General features: G+C 39.1%; 2 protein-coding genes across 4 annotated transcripts; one reads left to right on the top strand and one right to left on the bottom strand.

The window, feature by feature from the left end:
- The first annotated feature begins 4,105 nt into the window (after positions 1-4,105).
- LOC145000035 (SAC3 family protein B-like) lies at positions 4,106-10,114 on the top strand. 3 transcript variants are annotated; one of them, XM_078959183.1, is made up of 15 exons: positions 4,106-4,338; positions 4,457-4,524; positions 4,640-4,826; positions 4,925-5,113; positions 5,217-5,414; positions 5,479-5,738; positions 5,818-5,918; positions 6,005-6,220; positions 6,410-6,637; positions 6,948-7,039; positions 7,131-7,224; positions 7,316-7,408; positions 7,479-8,209; positions 8,287-8,401; positions 8,481-10,114. In XM_078959183.1, exons 3-15 carry the CDS (start codon positions 4,717-4,719, stop codon positions 10,065-10,067), a joined length of 4,014 nt encoding a protein of 1,337 aa, XP_078815309.1. In that variant the 5' UTR covers positions 4,106-4,338; positions 4,457-4,524; positions 4,640-4,716; the 3' UTR covers positions 10,068-10,114. The 3 variants fall into 3 exon arrangements, with proteins under 3 accessions (XP_078815309.1, XP_078815310.1, XP_078815308.1); XM_078959184.1 differs by having other exon boundaries at positions 4,433-4,524; XM_078959182.1 differs by lacking the exon at positions 4,457-4,524.
- Positions 10,115-11,418: 1,304 nt separating this feature from the next.
- On the bottom strand, positions 11,419-13,822 carry LOC145000931 (dihydrolipoyl dehydrogenase, mitochondrial-like). Its single transcript, XM_078960232.1, has 2 exons — positions 13,466-13,822; positions 11,419-12,851 (listed from the first exon to the last, which is right to left on the bottom strand). The coding sequence occupies exons 1-2, from the start codon at positions 13,742-13,744 to the stop codon at positions 11,601-11,603; spliced, it is 1,530 nt and encodes a 509-aa protein (XP_078816358.1). The 5' UTR covers positions 13,745-13,822; the 3' UTR covers positions 11,419-11,600.
- Between the last annotated feature and the right edge of the window lie 8,818 nt (positions 13,823-22,640).

Here is a 22,640-nt window from a genome sequence, read left to right as displayed (position 1 = left end):
CAAACCCTAAATATTAGGGTTTCACCCAGACAGCTTCTACTCGTCGAGTCGGTCTCCCGACTCGTCGAGTAGATCATTAAACTTCCCGGTCAAAAAATCGAGTCTACTCGACGAGTTGGGCCTCCAACTCGCCGAGTCCCAAAGCAAAATTTGAACTTACTTGAATTTAAATACGTACCAGAAACCGGGTGTTATAGAAACGTATTCATTCTATGAGCATATAAATACTATATAAAACATGTGCTGCTAGTAATTTTGATATAATGCATACCACATGGTTAGATTATTTAGATTCTCTTTTAGATATTTCAACAAACACTTGTTAGACATTATCATCAAACAAACCAAAATTCATGTAAAAAACAAGTGTAAAAATTAATTGAAAACCTTAGTTGAAACACATGTAAAAAACAATTATATTTACATAAAGAAAACTAGAAATAAAACACTTATTGCTAGTAATTCTGACAGAATGCATACCACATGGTTATATTCTTTACATTTTCTTTCAGACATTTCAACAAACACATGTTAAACATTATCATCAAACAAACCAAAATTCATATAAAAAAACAAGTGTAAGAACTGATTGAAAACCTCGGTTGAAACACTTGTAAAAAACAATTAGATTTACATAAAAAAACTAGAAATTATAATAATGAGAGAACAAGGCTCGTCTTTTCCATAAATCCCAATACTACATCCCCAACTTCTGAAATGGCAGCTTAAGGATCGATTTGGGCATTTCATTGGATAAACTAATACTTCTTCGCAACCGTACGAAAACAGAAACGAGAATGAAGGAGGGATGAAGAAAAACTTCTCACGTTGATTTTGGGTTGAAGTAAATCATCCGAATCAGAGACATGAACATCATATGGGGTATTTTGGGTTTCAAAAACGCCAAACTTCCACCACGAATCTCTGTAATTCCAGACCTTCAATGGAGAGGAATAGGGTTTTGAGAAGAGATACATGATTATATTTTAGTCCACAATTGATAAAGGGATGCGGGTTTTGTAGTGTTTATTCCCTTATTTTAGGATATATTAATTGAATTGTTTATTTACCATAACTAAACATACTAAGATTACAATTACACCCTTATTTATTTATTTAATTATTTTATTATTTCCTGAATTCTTATTGATGCATACATGCACACAATAGCTATCAGGAACATTTGAAATATATATATATATATATATATATATATATATATATATATATATATATATATTAAAAAAAGTAATAATATAATAAGATCCATTTAAAGGCTTTGAAAGCCTTGTACTACTTGAAAGAACAATATGATGTGATTTTTGGTTTATGCCATTGTGAGATTTACAAGAAGTAGAAAGAGCACCGATGGTGCTCTTAGGGGTGTTTGACTTGTCTTTTTGAAAGACAAAAATTCTTTTTGGAAAAGTTACAAAAAATCAGGTTTTTCTAACTTTTTCAAAAAGTCAGTTTTCCTTCTATCTAAAATCCAAAAATAGTTGGGTAAATAGCAAAAAAAACACTAAGTTTACACCAAAATTCTAATTTGACACTGTGTTTTTATTTGTTTCAAATTTGACACTAGGTTTTCCAATTTGTTATAATTCAGACGAGTTGACCGATCAACCAGGTTACTTGCTGACGTGGTATGATGACGTGTCAGTTTTTGATGACGTAACATGCTGACGTGTTAAAATTGATTTTTTTTTCCGATTTTGACACTAAGTTTAGTTTCTCTTTCAATTTTGACACTATGTTATTTTGTTCCAAATTGAACATCATTTTTTCCAATTTTGTTCAATGTTGACAATTTTCTATTTGAAATCGTATAAATATTTTTTTTAATACATTTAAACCGTATAAATATTTTTTTTCAATCAAAAACCATAGTTTTGTATAAACACAAGTTTTTTTTTACATTCAAACCATAAGTTTATGTATAAATATGTATTAGTTATATAAAAACCGTATTTTATATTAAATACGCAACTTTAAAATAAGTTTGGAGGTTTAGAGATGTGTAACCGATCAAAACCCGGATGTCAAGTTTGCAATCCATGAAATTTTTAAACGAAAAATATATTTATACAATTTAAAATATAATAAAAAAATATATTTATACGGTTTTAAATGAAAAATTGTCAAAATTAAACAAAATTGGATAAATGATGTTCGATTTGGAACAAAAAAACGTAGTGTCAAAATTGAAAGAAAAAATTAAACTTAGTGTCAAAATCGAAAAAAAGTGAAAACTTAGTGTTTTTTGTGGAAAACAAATTCAATTTTGACACGTTTGCATATCATGTCTGCATGCCACATCATCAAAACTGACACGTCATCATGCCACGTCAGCATGTAACCTGGTTGACCGGTCAAGTGGTCAGAATTATAACAAACTGAAAAACACAGTGTCTAATTTGAGACAAAAAAAAAACACACAACGTCAAATTAAAATGTTTACTTAAAATAGTTTGTAAAATGTTTTTAAAAAAACATCTTTTATCCTTTTTAAAAAGGATTTTTCTAAAAAAGACAAGCCAAACTACCCTAGTTTTAAATTTTAGGGTAAATTACACCAATCGTCCCTCGAGTATGTGTCCAAAAGCACGTTTGGTCCCTATTTTCAAAAATTAACTCGGACCGTCCCTCATTTGGTTAAAAGTTGCATGCTTCGTCCCTCGCAGATATAAAATGACTATCTTGCCCTTTTCTTTTTCTTTTTCATTTATTCTTCATTTGTTTATAATTTATATACTATTTTTTTTGTTAAGTATAATTTTTAGAAAATGGAAATTCCACTTAAATTGGTTCCGAACCTTCTCACCATCAACGACCTCTTACAACCAGTCACTTCTGACACCAGCCACCTCCGGCCACCAGCTAACTCCGACAAACACCACCATTCATCTCCAAAAATAAAAAATAAACCTGGAATTAAACCCTAAAACAAAACCCAAATCCATACCCTAGATCTACAAATCAGTTAAATGGAGAAGAGAGATGAAAGGATATGAGAAACACTGTGGTCGGACACCAAGCGTTCAATCCCTTATCCTACCATTGCCATGAAACCTGAAACCTGGAACTCCGGTTGGTTTCTCCCCAAACTTGTTTGAAAAAAAAATCCCAAAATTTGTTTCAGTGAGAAGAGTTGATGTGATCTATTCGGACATTGTTCTTCTTCCACCAGGCATCGTCGTTCCCCTCCCTTTCCTTCCTCTTTGTCTCGAAACTCAAGGAGCTGACGATCTATTAGATGATGGTGTAGATATGAGGCAATGGTGCCGATGGCTTACAGGTAGAGATCGACATTTTCAAGTGTTTCCGGCGAAGAGATGGTGACGATGGCTTACAGGTCTAGGGTTTCCGGCGAAGAGATGGCGAAGAGATGGTGACGATGGCTGACGATCTAGGGTTTCCGGCGAAGAGATGGTGACGATGGCTTACAGGTAGAGATCGACATTTTCAAGTGGCGATGACAATGTTGTAAGTGGCTTTAGACGTTGATGGATGTAGAGAGAAGTTTCATTGGAGGTTAGGGACGATGATTGGAATAGCCACCTGAGGGAGTGGTCGTCGGAGGGAGTAGCTGCCAGTGATGGTTTAAGGATGGTGGTTTTGGGTTTCTTAGAAGAGGTTAGAGACGAGAGGAAGAGAAATATCAATAGAGGAGACGATGAGGTGGGTGGGAAGGTAGGACAGGGGCCTTTTTTTCTTTTTTAAATTACTAATAATAATAACATTAAAGTTAATGGAAAACAAATGCACAAAGGGCATTATAGTCATTTCAGATCCAGCAAGGACTAAAACCGCAACACAATAATTTGTTAGGGACGAAGCGTGCAACTTTTAATGACACGAGGGACGGTCCGAGTTAATTTTTGAAAATAGGGACTAAACATGCTTTTGGGCACATGCACGAGGAACGATTGGTGTAATTTACCCTAAATTTTAAGTAAAAGAATATAATAAATTAAATATATCTTCCATTTTTGATTCCCTCCGCTAACATATTTGATTATTTCTTTCTTTTTTGAATATCAAAAGTTGTAAATTGATTAGGGTTTTGGTTTTAACACCCGAGAACACACATGTAGTTATCTATTTTACCCAATTTTAACACATGTTTGATCCTATTTTACACGAGTCAGAGTTACAATCTCTCTGGATCTTCAGTTCTTACCAGAATACATTACGGAAACAAGCACACGCACACTTCGCTCGTTCTTGCTCTTCTCCGACACCATTTCAAACGAGCCAAAGAAAAACCCTAAAGTGTGAAATTGATGGTTCATCCTCAAATCAACAACTCTACCTTCCCCGTTAATTTTGACACAGGTTTGTCTTCATCTAATCCGTTGTCAATTTTGACAAAAGCTAAAATTAATTTGTTGGTGTTTAACATTCGTAATTTCATATTGTTTGCTATAAGCAAATTTTGTTCTCTTCAACTCAGCCGTGGCTGACCATTTGGAATGCAAATCCCTCAAGAAACTTGAAAAACGACAAGTTAATGAAAAAAAGGTTCCAATTTGCGATAGGCATTGAAAACCCTCATTACACCTTCACAAACAGTCCTTTGAGTTATGATTTATATGAAATTTGTTACTAAACAGAGATCGACATACATTCTGTGTAGGTCATGTTCGTCATTCTGATACTCAAACAGTGAAGAGATGCAGTGCAGGACACACACTTCCCGAATGAAATATTAAAATGTCGACTCAGGGATTTGACAAGAACTCAGGTCCTGGTACTGGTACTGGTACCCAAAAACAACCACCCTCCTTTGGTTTCCGACCTCCTTCCCAATCACCATATACATGGTATCGTCTTCTTAAGATTTCTGTCTGATTTACATTATGTGTATGAGTAATCTCTTTAAGTGTATCTTAGAAGTCACTAATAGCTCTAATCTCCTTAGGTTCAATGCTTCTTCTCAAAAACCCCAAGTTCATCAAGGCTCTGCACTACAACCTATTAATCCATCACGTAACCCTAGAGCTGAGTCTCCTGCCAAAAATCAAGTTCAAGATTTGAAAAGAACAAGATCACCACCTTTACTCCCTACCTATAAAGACATCCTGCAAAACTCAAGAACTGTTGTAGCGAGGCAAGTTACTTTCTTTCTCTTCCTTTTCAAGATAACAGTTCCACTTACTATCATCATTCAGGTTATTGAACAATGAACAATATTCTTTTTGTGCTCTTTCTAGGCCTTCTGTATCTCCTCCAAGATCAACTGCAAGGCGCAATCCTTACACTGATCCAGAAAATCATATTTGGTCTCCACAATATACCGATCTTGATAAACCTGAAACACCTGCAATCAATCCAAGTGATATCCCTGTCCCAAAACGGAGCAGATTACCTTTTACAACATCAAATGATCCTGTTCTTGATGACAGTGAAAGGTAATTTATTGAGTTAAACATATATATATAAGGACTTTTCTATTTCTTACATAATCTACTACAGAGAATTGCAAGCTAAAGCGAAAAGATTGGCCCGATTTAGAGATGAACTTAGTCAACCTGAGTCAACCGATAAAAACCAAAACCAAAACCAAAAGAGGCAGCAGATTGATCAGTTGGGTATGGACAAAAGAAAGTTTATGATGGAAGGTTCAGATATGGGAGGGCATTTACGTAATAGCAATGCCAATATACAAACTGATTCTGAAGATCAAGATTCATCATCCACTGTTATAACTGGAGTTTGTCCAGATATGTGTCCAGGTATCTTTTTGTTCAAGGAAATACCATTTAAGGCCCTTGAGGCCTTGAATTTAATTTTTGTTTTTTTATTGTTATATAGAGCAAGAAAGAGCAGAGCGAGAGAGGAAAGGAGATCTTGATCAATATGAACGTTTGGATGGAGATAGAAATCAGACAACTGAATCTCTTGCAGTTAAGAAGGTAAGAGGATGTTTGGAATTCTATTTTATTTATATTTCTTGATTGTAATATGTATAATTAAAATTTTTATTTTTACTTATTTCAAGTACACTAGGACAGCTGAGAGGGAAGCTGCACTGATAAGACCAATGTCAATCCTGCAAAAGACAATGGATTATCTTTTAAACTTGTTGGATCAATCCTATGATGATCGATTTCTTGGTTTATACAACTTTTTATGGGACAGAATGAGGGCAATCAGGATGGATCTAAGGATGCAGCATATCTTCAATCTTGGTGCTATTACAATGCTAGAGCAGATGGTTTGTTCTTGCCTCATAATGTACTTTTTAAACAACCAATCTTTATACAATATTATGCTTTTTAGATTTAGATGGAGTTTTTTCAAATCATAACCCTATCTCTACTTTATGGCTCTGTTTATTAAGATGTGAATGCCCTTGTCATCCTCATAATTCTGTTTTGAATTGTTAAATTATTGGTGGTTTCAGATACGGCTTCATATAATAGCAATGCATGAATTATGCCAATATACGAAAGGAGAAGGATTTGCAGAGGGATTCGATGCACATCTCAACATTGAACAGATGAACAAAACATCTGTTGAGTTGTTTCAGTTGTATGATGATCATAGGAAGAAAGGAATAGAGGTGCCTACAGAAAGAGAATTTAGAGGTTATTATGCACTTCTCAAATTGGACAAACATCCTGGCTACAAGGTAAGTCATTTTTTTTATATGAGTTAGATTTATCAAAATACAGTTTCTTTATAAGAAAAATTACAATGTTGAGTTTTACAGACAATGTCTTAATAAGATTTTTTTTTTTTTTTTTCAAACTACAATGCTGTAATAGAAAGAAATTAAAGTAAGAAACAAATAAATGAAAGTACACTAGGGTTTTACAGTTTTATTTTCTAAAAGTAGCTAAAAAATATATACCTTTAATTATTATGTTCAATTTTTTTTTTTTTATTTCTGCAAGCAAAATTTGTTATAAATAAATAATTAAACATGGAAATCTTTATAGGTTGAACCATCAGAATTATCACTTGATCTTGCCAAGATGACACCTGGCATACGACAAGCTGAAGAAGTTCTATTTGCTCGTAATGTAGCCAGGTTCTCTATCTACTCTCTTAAATCCAAACGTTTATACATTTTATAACAATTTAAAATCTCTCATTATCTTTTTTTTGTTTTATTCTTCCAGAGCCTGTAGAACTGGCAATTTTATAACCTTCTTTCGTCTGCTTAGGAAAGCAACCTATCTTCAAGCATGCTTAATGCATGCTCACTTTGGCAAGGTCTATTTTTCCTCTTTCTTATCTCTTATTCTTAATGCTTAATGCTTTAGCCTCTCTGATTTTGACTATTATGTGATGTTGATCTTATCAGTTAAGAACTCAAGCACTTGCTTCTCTACACAGTGGCCTTCAAAACAACCAAGGCATACCAGTAACCCTAATTGGAAAATGGCTCGGAATGGAGGTAATTTCTCTAGGTTGATTTATTGAAAAGAGATTTTATTTGTTTATGCTCTTTTGGTTATTGAATTCAGGAAGAAAACATGGAAGATCTTTTGGAATATCATGGATTCTCTATAAAAGAATTTGACGAGCCATATATGGTTAAAGAAGGACAATTTCTAAACACCGATAGTGAATACCCTTTAAAATGCTCAAAACTTGTTCATCTCAAGAGATCAACAACAATTATGGATGATGTTTTATCTTCTCCAATTCCAATCAAAACTCCCGAGCCTCCAAAACGGGCCCCACGAAAGGCTTCTATTCAAACACAAGTCAAATCACCGGTTTCCCCAAAGAAGACTCAGAGTTTTGCTGAGGTCAACCGTAACCGCGTGGCGGTTTATGGCGGCAGTCCGTCTGTCAATCAGCCGCCGGTTTTCACGATTCCGGTGGTTGAAAGACGGAATGACGTGGAAGTTGGAATCGGAACTCCTTCACCTCGGAATATGTTTAAAAATATCTTTAAAACTAATAAATTACCCGATGCATCTCAAGAAGATGTTAGGAAACCGAGTTTTGATTATCGGTTTCGGAATTCTCTGGAGAAGCATACCCCGGTAAATGTATTTGCAATGCCGCCACAAGTTCCGCCTATGGTGGACCCCGTTTTGGTTGAAGATTCAGTGGTGGAGGTGGACCCCGTTTTTGTTGAGGACATGGAACCAGAAGAATCTGAAAATGTGATTCAGGAAGTGGAAGAGGAAGTTGATACTTCTGTAGTTGAAGAAGTTGCTGAGGCCAAACTTAGACTGATATTGAGGTTCTATAATTTATTATATTCGGATTTTTTTTAATGTAAATTCGACTGTTTTCTTATATTTGTTTTGATTTTTTTAGGCTATGGAAACGGCGTGCTTTCATAAAGAAGGATTTGCGTGAGAAAAAACAACTGGTAGCAAATGCTGCATTAAGTTCTTTGTCATTGGGTCCTCCAATGAGGCTCCACAAAGAGGTAATTACTAATTAGTAGCATCTTTTTTAAAAAAAATTTAAGGGTTATGATTCTGATTTTTTTATTTTATTTTATAAAGCAATCGAAAGTCCATGGCAACTTCAACATCGACAAGGCAATGGCGGAAAGATACGAAAAGCAAGAACAAATGTGGTCACCCCTTAACGTGTCCAACGTGGTGGGACCCACACTCGGGGAACGTAACCAATATCCCAGAATCATTTGCTGGAAATTACTATTTTGTCCTTCACAAGACTCCAATCAAGAAAACCCAGATCCACACTCATGGTTACATCATAAACTCATCCCGGAAAACATCACTCAAAACAACGATTTAGCAGCATCTTTTCCGGGCCTATCGATATGGAAAAAATGGGATTACAGAAAATCATCGGGTGACCCAACTTGTTACTTATCAGTGGTCAAAAATGTAAAATTCGATAACCTTCTAGAAGATTCTGTTTCGGGGGCAAGTGCAGTCATGTTTTTATCCTCTGAACATGTCTCATGGGACACTCAGAAAAACCGGCTTCGTGTTCTTACATCATCAATTCCTTACGGGTCCCGTTTACCCCTTTTGATCATAAGTTTCTCACCGGAAAATCGTTCAAAAGTAATCGAAAAATTGGGACTCGATGAACTTGATAACTCAAGAATCGGTTCGTATTCAATTCTTCCCGGGCTTTTTTTCAGTGATAAGGATTTAATAACGGGCCTGGACTGGCTGGCAAGTGAGAGCCCATTACAGCCCGTTGTTCATTGTGTAAAAACACACAAATTAGTTATGAAAAACTTGAAATTTTCATCCGATTTATTACAAAAAACGAGCCCCGAACATTGTGTTTCGGTTATCAATCGGGTTGTTGATGAATCGATTAATGAAATCAGGAATGCCGCAAAGTCAAACCCGGTCAACTGGCCGTGTCCCGAGATCTCGCTACTAAACGGGGTAGACTTTGAACCGTATTTGCCGAGTATCGGGTGGAGCTCCGGGACACGGGTCGACCCGCTCGTTCAAGCGTTACAAGACTGTAAGTTGCCGATCCCGGATCATGTATGGAGCCGGACATGGGATGATATCGAGAGCCAGCGGGTTGTGCTTGAGGGGTTCATGGTGGGCTACTTGAGCCCGTTGATTGGACCGTTATTGGCCCGAAAAGAAGCATCGGCTTTGATCCAAAACCATGTTGGGCTCGAGCTGAACGGTTCGATGTATTCTCTTGTTCCAAATTGGGCGATGATCTTTCGGCGGGTGTTTAATTGGCGGTTGATGGGTATATCCAACGGTCCGTATTCATCGGCGTATATTTTGTCGGATCAAAATTCTTCTCTTTTTGATTTGGAAAGTTTTGAAGGTGAAGTGTGTGATGTGGTGGCTCCGTCTCTTGATGAAATGATTGAAGTTAGCTGTTTGGCAACGAGGGTGGAATCGGAATTGGGGTATGGGGAATTGAGCTGCCGGGAACCGAGGTCGGAATCGGAATTGGGTTATGGGGAATTGGAAGAGACGGAATTGGAAGTGGTGGTTAATGGTGATGAATTGATGGAAGTGGAAGGGGGAAAGGAAAAGGAGTATGTGGAGAATGAGAGGAATTTAAGTAGATTGTTGGAGAAGTGTAACATAGTGCAGGATATAATAGACAAGAAGTTATCTATATACTTCTAATTGAGTTATGAGTTGAATTTTGGTAATTGTAATTTTTTATTTTTGTATATTTTGTTGTTGATAATTATTTCAATTTCGGTTTTGTTCACTTAATTTAGGTCTGGTAAGATGTATCATGAGAAGAAATGGAGAACTTTCGTAACATCTAATTTAATATTAATGACCGAATATGATTTTAGAAAATTTAACAATTAATTCATGAAAATTTGATTTTATATTTTGTTTGAGATGAAGTGTGTTCTTCAGCATGTTGTTTAAACTTTTGATTTAAATTATAGGTCTTGTTGCAGTTAGACAAAACACAATGGCTCTTACTCTAAGTAGAAAACCCGAGTTACAGTAATACTTTTGCTCGAATCTTGTAGTTTTAAAATCTAATTTAATTATTTTTAGATTATAATTTTCTTGCAAACTACTTTACTATTTCATTGTTTAATTATCGATCCATAAGTATATGATACATTATGGATTGAAACAAATAAATTTTTTAACAAAAAACTTTTCAACAAAATCTCAAATGAGTTAGCTCAAACAGATTTTTTTGTTTTCTAATAATTTGAGTGGAAATAAGGATGACATTCAATATGTTGCTTTTTATATATATATATATATATATATATATATATATATATATATATATATATATATATATATATATATATATATATATATATATATATATATATATAAAAGACGAGTTTAATCTCGGATACAACAAAATACACAGGATAGAGGGGCTGAGCCCCTTACGGAGTCCAAGGGGCTCCACCCACGGCGATGACAACTTAAACTTTTGGGTTTGCTGACAGACAACTTTTTAATTGCTAAAACCATATTTTTCGTTGATATTATCCACATGTTAGATGGATAAAAACATATACTCATATTTCGTTTATTTTGGAATTCTCAAAAAATCTTGAACATTTCATATACTTACCAATAAGTTGCTTTATTTTTGTGTCTAATTTGAGAAGTGTTTTTGGTGGATTGTTTCAAGATAAAATGTTGGTGCATTATAAGGTAAAAATATATTACTGAAAAATGAACTCCCACGAATTACCAAACCGATCCTGTTTTCTATCCAGTTCTAACATAACATATATGATGTCATTCGGAACATATCGCCGTCATGTCTTCATTTCTTTTTGAATCTTTATAATTCTTTCATTTTAATAAATATGCATATCATAAATCTTGTAATTATTAATTAGATTATAATGCTTATTATTTTCATATTTTAAATGTAGTAAACCAAATCACACATAAGCCCGACCGAATTAAAAAAATAGCAAAGCAAAAAATACAATATTATAATACTGTAACCGAAAGAAATGAAAGTAAGATGCTATAATAAACAAATAAAGAAAGTACATTGCTATTACGTGGCTAATTAAGCTCATCAAAACTCAGTTAAAGCAAATTTATTAGGCGACTCCAACTCAACTCAGACCCAACATCCAAAATTCCAAATAAACAAACAAAAAAAAAGAAAATTTCAAACGATTTAATCACCTGATTTTACCTATATATATATTATATATGAATGGCCTTATCATAAGTGGCCATTGCAGCCTCCTTAACAGCCTCACTCAAAGTAGGATGAGCATGACAAGTACGCGCAATATCCTCACTCGATGCACCATAAGTCAACGCTAAAGCAGCTTCATGGATCAATTCCCCTGCATTTGAACACATAATATGAACCCCTAATATCTTATCCGTCTCTTTTTCCGCTATTATTTTCACAACTCCTTCCGCATCATCGATCGATTTCGCCCTACTGTTTCCCAACATCGGAAACTTCCCCACTCTATATGAAATCCCCATCTCCTTCACTTGCTCTTCGGTCTTTCCAACCGAAGCCACCTCGGGATGCGTGTACACAACACCTGGCACCTTATCATAGTCCACATGACCATGTAACCCCGCGATAAATTCCACACACGCGACTCCGTCCTCTTCCGCTTTATGGGCCAACATCGGGCCCGGAATCACATCACCAATCGCATAAACACCGTTTACATTCGTCGCGAATCTTTCATCAACCGGGATTCTCCCGATTTTATCAGTCTCAACACCAATTGTCTCCAAACCGAGCCCAGATGTAAACGGGTTCCGACCCGCGGATACAAGAACCACATCCGCTTCAAGAATGGATTGATCACCACCAGACGCCGGCTCGAGTGTCAATTTCACAACATCCGTGGTGGTGTCGACCGCCATCACTTTCGTGTTGAGCATAAATTTCATTTTTTGTTTCTCTAAAGACCGTTGAAATTGCTTCCGGATCTCTCCATCCATTGATGGAACGATAGCGGGGGCAAATTCGACAACTGTGACTTCCGACCCGAGGCGGGCCCACACCGACCCCATTTCCAAACCGATGTAGCCCGCCCCGATGACGGTCAACTTTTTGGGGATTTCGGTCAAAGATAAAGCTCCGGTGGATGACACGATTCGTTTTTCATCGATTGTGATTCCGGGGAGTCCTTTGACATCGGATCCGGTGGCGATTATGATGTTTTTGCCTTTCACCACTGTGGTCCCACCCTCGAGGGTATCTACGGAAATTTCGGAAGGGGAGAGGAATTTTCCGTGTCCTTTTATGTATGTTACTTTGTTTTTCTTGAAAAGGCCTTCGATGCCTTTTGTGAGAGTTGATATGGCTTTGTCTTTTTGACCCATCATGGCTGCAAGATCGATTTCTACATTATCCAACTTTACACCGTGTTTGGCGAAGCTTGTTTTGGCCTCGTGGTACATGTGAGATGAATGAAGAAGTGCCTGAAAATTGATGGGATAAAGTTTTGAGAAGAATTCAGATCAAGAAACTTGTATGAGAACATGAAGCAGATCATTACTCTTCAAGAGTGGTATCTATATAAGGATGGATGTAGGTGGTTTTGTGTGAAGGAAAGTATTAAAAGCTGAATCTCAATCCTGATTTTATAAGGAGACAATGGATGCAAGGTATAATAGTTAATTAGGGCAATTGCTGTAGATGAATAGTTAATAGAAAACATCACCAGTAAACAATTGATGATAATGCCTAAAAAATTCCATAACATCTAACACAGACATAGATATGATGAGAGTTAATAAGGTAAACTGAAGAAGGAAATCTTTGCATAAAAATGTTTTTGTGGCCAAATTTGTATTCCGAAAGTGCTGAAGTCTGAAATCAGAAGGTGAATTTTTTTGTGGACGGAGGTAGCATGCATTATCTGAGTTATCATTCACAATTCACGAACAGACGCATTGTTGAATCAAAAGAACGCAAAGTACAGAAGATCTATAAAACGTCTGATCACACAGGAATACATACTTCTTCACTATATCTATCTAAAACTCATTAATCCGTAACTGAAGAAAACAGCCTCAATACATGAAACTAATACCTTAGAAGGGATGCAACCAACGTTGAGGCAGGTACCACCGAGGGCGCCGCGCTTCTCGATACAAGTAGTTTTGAGCCCTAGCTGAGCAGCCTTGATCGCCGCCACGTATCCACCAGGACCGCCGCCGATGACGACGACATCGTTCTCATCAGATCCCGACGCGAATCCTCTAGAGAACGTAGATGAAAGAGAATATGAATACCTGAGTGCACCTGAAGAGATGACAGTGTTGTTGAAGAGATTGATGGCCTTTTTTCTGGCCAAATTCGCCATTGCCATGTCTGAAGAAATCGAATTTTAGAACACGATGATGACAAACGCCCCCTTCTCTCTGCTTTTGCTCTTTAATGTTTAACAAAGAGTAAACTATTTATTGTAATTAATTTTTTAGAAAACTATTTATTTATGTAATTAGTTTTTGAGTTTTCAACATTAACTTGTAAAATTTTATTGGTTCTGTCATAGATTTCTTCTTGCTAATGTCCAAAATTTACAGTGTTCTTTTTATTTTATTTTGGGATAATGACTTGAAAGGTAACGAACTTTCGATTTTTATCACATTTAGTCACTAAACTTTTTTTCGTTATCTATTTGCCATTGAACTATTGAAACTGTTCACATTTTACCCTTATGACCGGTTGTTGCCGGTCATAAGGGTAAAATGTGAACAGTTTCAATAGTTCAATGACAAATAGATAACGAAAAAAAGTTTAGTGACTAAATATGAACAAAATCGAAAGTTCGTTTCCCTCTAAAAAGTTCAATGACTAAATGTGAACAAACCTCCTCTTGTATTATGTTTTAGCAAATTATTTATTTTTGTTAAATTGTAGCAACATTTGTTGATGAAGAAATCTATGAAATAAAAAAAAAACAAAACAAAACCCTGAAAATATATTTAAAACAAAAACAAAAAAACCAAAACCGAAATAAAAAACCAATGGTTTGATATTTTCAAAAATAAAAAATCAAAATTTCCAATCTGATTTTGGTTTTACAAAAAAATGAACCATTCTCACTGATGTGAATTATGACCATTGGTTTGGCATGCGGAATTTGTGACATCCCATGAATATGTAGTTACAATATCGTCTGAACTCGTAATTCATAGTAAGGGGTTAGAGTACCATCACATGAATACGTAGTTACAACATCGCCTGAACTCGTAATTCATCACTTCTGGTAGATGACTACATCGCCACATTGCTGGTTAAGGTTATGGTATCTCCTTTCATCCTACATCACATATTCATCATCATCTATTTACTTAATTATCACCACCTTTCTATAATCACCTATCTCTCATCATTTTATTTCATCACACACCAACTATTTCATCTACCCATGTTTCATCCGCAACATATTTGTAGATATAAAATAAATATACCGTTTAAATCTTTTAAAACATGTATAAAATCGTTTATCCAGCATAGACAGCAAGTATTCAAATAATATGCACACATAGCACGTAATTTATATAAAATACTTCATATCTAGTGTAAGATGAAAGTAACTATATATACCATAAAAATCCCATAAATGCTTCCTAACTTCGAACCCCAAGGTTTACTCTACTAAAGCTTCATATTCTCGGCTCTCTGAATCTAGAAGGGTCCAGATCTATCACACCAAAAAGCTCAAGATAGCCCTTCCTCTCACTCTACACCACTCAAGCTCGCTAGGGTTCTCACTTATGGGAAAGGTAGTCGCAATTGAAGGCCATAAGTGCCTTTAAATATGGCTCGGGCCCAAAGATTTAGGATACTTAAGGGTAAAATGTGAACAGTTTCAATAGTTAATGGCAAATGGATAACGAAAAAAAGTTTAGTGACTAAATGTGACAAAAACCGAAAGTTCGTTACCCTTTCAAGTCATTATCCCTTTTATTTTTGTTGTGCATTGTTATATGGGTGAGAGCGGTCATTGTTATATGGGTGAGAGCGGTGCGGTTCGATGCGATTATAAGCAAAATTTTTACAACTAATCATAAATGCGGTTAATCCATTTTCAAAACCACTTGGTGTGGTTATTTTTGCGGTGCGGTTTTCTTTTTTCTGTGTTGCGGTTATTAACCACATGGATTTGGTGCAGTTATTTTGTTTGGTTTTTAACCGCAGTTTAGAGCTCAAACGGTTTTACGAGTTCAAACATATTACTTGTAATAATAATAAAAACCATAATGTATAAGATAGCTAACTTAAATCACAGACAATTAATATTAAAAACGTCAAATCATTAGTAATTAACAATAAATTTCTTAAAATTGTTTAATTTCACAATTTTTCAAAAGCTAAACATAACAAAAAACTATATTTTAACTTCTAGTATTTTATTCATCTTTCATTTATTAAACTTGTCTTATTTTTAATATTTAATATATTAATAATTAATAAAAAAAAGTTGTATATAATATATGCATTGCGGTGCGTTTTTTTTTGCGGTTTTTGAAAATTAATAACCGCATCGCACTGGAAATTTGTGATTTTTGAAAAACAGAAATGTAACATCCGGATTCCCAGGTATATTATTTTATTCTTTTATTTTGGAGTTTGTGGAGGGACTCGGTGAGTTGGTGCTTAGACTCGCGGAGTAGGGTCGCGGATTCTCATCCGGGATCATGACTGGACTTGGCGAGTCTATGAGTGGACTCGGCGAGTCCACACTGTTACCCTAATTTCCAGGGTTTGGGACCTATTTAAATGCCCTTAGGGCCGTCATTTGCGGCTACCAAATCCCAGAGAGAAACCCTAAAAGAGATAGAGCGATTGTGAGAGGAAAGGAGCCATTTCTTGATCTTTGTGGTTGATTCTTGCAAGAAGGAGGTGTTTCCAGCTTAGAGGAGACCAAGGAGGTGGTGCATCTGTGGATTTCGAGCTAAAGACTTCATCTTTGAGGTACTATATCGCCCCTTTATCTGTTTTGTTGGAGGAGTCCATAGATGTAGAGTTTTCATGTCCTTTAATGGAAGAATTTGTGAGAATATGGCCCCTATTCGCTTTGAGACTTCGGATCTGGACCCATAGTGGTCTAAAGAGCTTATCTCAGCTTGCTTTATGTTAAGCTTTAGAGGTGTTGAGCTTAGGATGTTATTTTTGGGGCTAAATCACAAAGGAAGGTCAGATCTATCGACCAAAGGAACAGATCTGACCTTAGGAGGTCAACTGAGTTTGTGCATGGCATGAACTCGCCGAGTCCAAGGGCAGACTCGGCGAGTAGGGCTAGGGTTTCCCGTAAATCACTCACTGAGTAGACTTGCCGAGTTAGGGGAATAACTCAGTGAGTCAGAGAGGGATTAGAGGACTGGGGTTCAAGGCGGAACTCGCCGAGTTGATCTTGAGACTCGACGAGTTGAGTCGGGGTGTCCCCGCGATTCATGCCAGGTGTGACTCGTCGAGCAAGGGGATGGACTCGACATGCCAAACGAGACTAGAGAGTTAGTGGACACATGTAGACTCGCCGAGTTGCCCAAGTGCACTCGACGAGTCGGGTCAAAGTTTGAGCGTTAACTTTGGTTGACTTTTAGGGTTTGGTCAACAATGAGGGCCTTTGAGCCAAAAGAGGGGTAAAATGGTCTTGTACCCTTCTGAGGGTGCCAAGAGAGGGTTGAGTCTAGTTATAAGAGTTATATTTATGAGAGTATTACTTTTTGTGATTAGGCGGAGGCTAGATCGTATTTCTACCGAGTCAGAGATTTACCGAGACATCTGAGGTGAGTCTTCTCACTATACTTTACATTGAGTGGTAATTAGAGTTATGTGACAAAGTTATTGTATGCTACTTATGTGTTGTGTTGAACTGCATTATTTCTATGTGATTTATGCCATGTGTATATCAGAGATAGAACCGGAAGGTTCATAGAGCTAGGACCAGAAGGTCCACAGAGTTAGGGCCTAATGGCCCACAGAGTTACAGCCTCAAGTGGCTAGTATGTGTTATGTATGGTATTTTGGGGAACTCACTAAGCTTTATGCTTATAATGTTATGTGTTATGTGTTTCAGGTACCAGTGATGATCGCGGGAAGGCGCCGACATGATTCGTACACACGCATGGGAATTTATGTATTTTGATATTGGGAAATATTTTGTGAAACGAAGATATGATACAATGAGATTTTGTTAATAAATGTGTTTGGAAATGTGTTTTAAAATGCGAAAAATTGTCTTAAATTTTACGGTGTTACAATTTGGTATCAGAGCCTTGGTTTGAGGGATTCGGATGCATCTTCGGGCGTATTTGAACTCAAACTGAGGATTTGAGGAAAATTTTGATAATAAAGTAATTTTTTTTAAAGAGTAAAAAGAGTTTTGAGACAAATAGAGCAGAGCCGTGTGTACGATCAGCCAACGCCCGAACGGTGATTTCCCAAAATACCCTTACAATAAGTGTTAAAAGATACGTTATGCTATGCTATATGATGAATTATGTTATGCATGCTAGAGTAGACTAGGTATTCTTATTAGGACTAGAGTGGCCTGATATATGATGCCTTAGTCTAGGGGTTTTGCTGCTAGAGATGCTTGAGAGTGTTTAGATAGCAGCGAGGAGCGTATGAGAGATCTGCTAGTGAGTAGCACATGATTAGAGCAAGTAGCATACTTGGGATTTGGGACTCTGGGAGGAGGACTTGAGATGAATGCTGATGCGGTATGGACGGTAGTATTGGGCCCGTACTACTGAAGATATCGGGTCAATGCGCAGTCCAAGTAAGAATCCTTAGGGTACCAAAGATCAAGTAGGATTGGGATATCGAGTGTGTGTACACCCGAGCAAATTACTGATATCTTATGTTTTATTTCAGAGAGGCATCATGGAAGGAACATGCCACAGACCAGGGACCAGTAGAGGGGGTGTGAGCGACGAGGAGCTCCGCCAGATGATACATGATGAGGTGGCTGCTGCCATCCGCAACGAGATTCCAGAGATGTTCGGGTCTATCAAGACCACCCTGATAGAGACATTCGATGAGAGATACGCTGCTCTTTCTGAGGCTGCAGTTGCTGCGGCCACTGCAGCTATAGCTGCGACGAGGCCACTGGGTGGTGATGCGTTGCTGTTCCGAGAATTCAACAACACGAAACCACCAGAGTTCGATGGGACCCAAGACCCGATTGCAGTGATGAGGTGGATATCAGACATAGAGGGGTGTTTCTTTAATTTCTCATCTCCTGAGCATTTGAGAGTCCAGTTCGTGCTGAACTAGCTTCGCTTGGGAGCGAAGGACTGGTGGAAGTTTGTGACGACGCATTATTCGCCTGTTGAGCTTGCTGCAGTGACTTGGGAGAGGTTCACTGCTATGTTTTGAGATGAGTACGTTCCCCAGGTGGAGAGAAAGCGTTTGGCCCAGGAGTTTCTGACCCTCAAGCAGGGTATTGATTATGTCATAGTGATTACGAGGAAGTTCCAAGAGCGGGCGATGTTTTGCCCAGAGCACGTATCCTCCAAGAAGGCACGTATTAGCCGCTATCTGAGTGTTTTGAGGAGGGATATACGGGAGTTCGTGGTGAACTCGATGTACCAGACATTTGCTGAGCTTCAGGAAAATGCCCAGAAGAAGGAGATAGAGCTGGAGACCCAGGCTAGGGAGGAGGCTGAGTCTCAGGGGAGGGATCAACGACCAGCACAGTCTCAACCGGTAGCCAAGCGGGCCAAGCCCGTTGATTCGAGATCTGGGAGCCAGAAGGGCCGCACTTGTGGCAAGTGCGGCAAGAGTTACGATGGGGTGTGCAAAGCAGGGTCTTGCTACAAATGTGGCAAGGAGGGACATATGGCCAAGGATTGCCCCAAGGGGTTTGCAGTATGTTTTCACTGCAACCAGACTGGACACCAGAAGGCAGAGTGTCCACAGTTGTGAGGGACAACTCAGGGAGCATCTCAGGGGTCTGCCCCTACTGCGGTGAGAGCTACAGACAGTCGACCCGTGAAGGCCGAGGCACCGAAGGCACGAGGGAGAGCCTTCCAGTTGACTGCAGAAGAGGTCCGCGCAGCGCCTGATGTCGTGGCTGGTATGTATTCTTTCATGTAGTTACTTTTATGTTGAGATATTATGCTTATATTATGATATGCGTAGGTACTTTTCTTGTGAGTTCTGTACCTGCCTTGGTGTTATTTGACTCGGGGAGAGTCGGTTTTTTGTATCTTTGACTTTTAGTCAGCACATCAGTATTAGTCTAGAGGCATTGAGTCGACCCCTGAGAGTTTCCATAGCCGACGAGAGAGCGATATATGCCACTGAGGTGATCCGAGGGTGTGTACTCGAGATTTTCGGCCTTGAGTTTCCGATTGATCTAGTTCCTATTGCGATGGGAGATGTCTGTGTCATCGTGGGCATGGACTGGTTGAGCAAATTTGGAGTGGTTATCGACTGCAAAAGACAGCTGGTGACCATACGAGACCCTAGTGGGGGAGTTCTTATAGTATACAGCGAGGGTACACGTTCTGGGTCGGCATTTTGTTCAGCCGCTAGAGCGAGGCAGAGTCTACAACAGGGCTGTAAGGGATTTGTAGTGTATGTGATGGATACGAGGGTTGATTCAGAGAGACCAAGGTCAGTAGATGAGGTTCCGATAGTGCGTGAGTTCCCGGATGTATTTCCGGAGGAGTTACCGGGTGTGCCTCCCAAGAGGCAGGTTGAGTTTAGTATCGATTTGGTTCTGGGGGCTGCACCTATTGCCAAGGCGCCCTATCACCTTGAGCCTCCAGAGATGCAAGAGTTATCCTTACAGCTTCAGAAGCTGCTGGGGAAGGGGTTTATTCAGCCGAGCAGTTCGCCGTGGGGAACATTTATCCTTTTTGTTAAGAAAAAGGATGGCTCACATTGGATGTGCATTGATTACATGGAATTGAACAAGCTGACGGTCAAGAAGCGTTACCCGTTACCGAGGATCGACGATTTGTTCGATTAGTTACAGGGAGCATCTTGGTTCTCCAAGATCGATTTGAGGTCCGGATATCATCAGGTAAGGGTGCGAGATGAGGACATCCAAAAGACAGCGTTCAGGACTCGTTACGGGCATTACGAGTTCATGGTGATGCCTTTCAGGCTCACCAATGCACCAACGGTGTTCATGGATCTCATAAACAGAGTGTGTAGGCCGATGTTGGATCGCTCGGTGATCATGTTTATTGACGACATATTGGTGTATTCGAGATCCAGAGAGCAGCATGAGGAACATTTGAGAGAGATCCTCGGAGTTTTGAGATCCGAGAGGCTTTATGCCAAATTCTCCAAGTGTGATTTCTGGTTACGAGAGGTCCAGTTCCTAGGGCATCTCGTTAACCAAAAAGGGATATTGGTCGATCCGGCCAAGATTGAGGCGGTGATGAGTTGGGAGGTGCCGATGTCACCTACAAAGATCAGGAGTTTCCTAGGATTGGCAGGCTATTACCGGAGATTTATCAGGGATTTCTCCAAGATCACCGTGCCACTCACCAAGTTGACCCTGAAGGGTGTTGCTTTCTCTTAGGGCCCAGAGCAATAGGCCTCCTTCGAGATACTTCGCCAAAGGCTATGCGAAGCCCGGTGTTAGCCCTTCCGGAGGGAATGGAGGACTTCGTGGTATATTGTGACGCGTCGATATCAGGGTTAGGAGCGGTGCTTATGCAGAGGGGGCATGTGATAGCATACGCTTCGAGGCAGCTGAAGCCTCACGAGACGAGGTATCTCACCCATGATCTAGAGTTGGGAGCAGTAGTGTTCGCTCTCAAAATCTGGCGTCACTATATGTATGGGGTCTGGTGTACCATATACACGGATCACAAGAGCCTGAAGTACTTGATGGATAAACCCAACCTGAATATGCGACATAGGAGATGGTTGGACGTGGTAAAGGATTATGATTGCGAGATCCTGTACCACCCGGGTAAGGGTAACGTGGTAGCCGATGCTCTGAGCTGTAGGGCGGAAAGCGCCCCGCTGCGGGACGTTTGCATGAGATTGACAGTGATGACTCTGGTGTTGGACACCATTCGAGGGGCCCATGCTGAGGCTGTGAGACCAGAAAACCAGAAGAGGGAGTGAGTTATCGGGCAGGTAACGGAGTTCGTTACCGATAGTCGGGGGCTTATAACATTTTAGGGTTGGATTTGGGTACCGTTTGTGGGCGGGACGCGTACCATTTTGATGGAAGAGGCACATCGATCGAAGTTCTCGATCCATCCCGGGGCTACTAAGATGTATTTGGACCTGAAGAAGGAGTATTGGTGGCCCTGTATAAAGAGGGACGTCGCATGGTTCGTTGAGAGGTGCCTAACCTGTCGTAGGGTTAAGGCTGAGCACTAGAGACCGTAGGGTAAGTTGCATCCGTTAGAGGTTCCCGAGTGGAAGTGGGAACAGATTACTATGGATTTTATCACCAAATTGACGAGGACTGTGAGGGGGCGTTGATGCAATTTGGGTGATTGTAGACAGGTTGACGAAGAGCGCTTATTTCCTTGCTATCAGTGAGAGCTCTTTCGCAGAGAGGTTGGCAGAGATGTACGTGAGGGAGGTGGTATCGCGGCATGGAGTACCGATCTCGATTGTCTCAGATCGAGATGTGCATTTCACTTCTAGATTCTGGAAGAAATTTCATGAGGAATTGGGTACGAGACTGCATTTTAGTACCACATATCACCCACAGACTAACATGCAGAGAGAGCGGATGATTCAGACGCTCGAGGACATGCTCCGAGCATGTGTGTTGGATTTCGGCGGGAGTTGGGACACGTATTTGCCCTTGGTAGAGTTTTCCTACAACAACAGCCATCATTCGAGCATTGGTATGCCACCCTTTGAGCTGTTATATGGGAGGAGGTGTCGGACCCCCATTTGTTGGGGGAGAGTTAGGGTAATGTGTGATGGGTAGTATAGAGATCGTGTTTTAGATGACAGAGCAGATACAACAGGTCAGACAGAGGTTGTTGACCGCTCAGAGTCGTCATAAGAGTTATGCAGATAGGTGCCGGTCTGAGCTCGAGTTTCAGGTCGGCGACTTCGTGCTCCTGAAGGTCTCTCCTTGGAAAGGAGTGATCCGATTCAGGAAGAGGGGAAAGTTAGGGCCCCGATATATTGGTCCTTTCAGGGTGATCGCGAGAGTAGGCAGGGTAGCCTACCGTTTGGAACTACCTGCAAAGTTGGGTCAGATTCATGACACATTCCATGTGTCGCAGCTGAGAAAGTGTATAGCCGACAAGTCG

Source organism: Lactuca saligna, chromosome 6 (genome assembly GCF_052625555.1).
Source record: "Lactuca saligna cultivar CGN05327 chromosome 6, ASM5262555v1, whole genome shotgun sequence".
Lineage (NCBI taxonomy): Eukaryota > Viridiplantae > Streptophyta > Magnoliopsida > Asterales > Asteraceae > Lactuca > Lactuca saligna.
This window is presented reverse-complemented; position numbering and strand designations above follow the sequence as displayed.

What these genes read in the sequence shown, in the direction of transcription:
- LOC145000035 (XM_078959182.1), top strand. Translation starts at nt 4,717, where the DNA reads ATGTCGACTCAGGGATTTGACAAGAACTCAGGTCCTGGTACTGGTACT. An exon ending in TCCCAATCACCATATACATG is followed by an intron (nt 4,827 to 4,924) that starts GTATCGTCTTCT and finishes TAATCTCCTTAG; the next exon opens with GTTCAATGCTTCTTCTCAAA. An exon ending in CAATGAGGCTCCACAAAGAG is followed by an intron (nt 8,402 to 8,480) that starts GTAATTACTAAT and finishes TATTTTATAAAG; the next exon opens with CAATCGAAAGTCCATGGCAA.
- LOC145000931 (XM_078960232.1), bottom strand. Translation starts at nt 13,744, where the DNA reads ATGGCAATGGCGAATTTGGCCAGAAAAAAGGCCATCAATCTCTTCAAC. An exon ending in TTGGTTGCATCCCTTCTAAG is followed by an intron (nt 12,852 to 13,465) that starts GTATTAGTTTCA and finishes ATCAATTTTCAG; the next exon opens with GCACTTCTTCATTCATCTCA.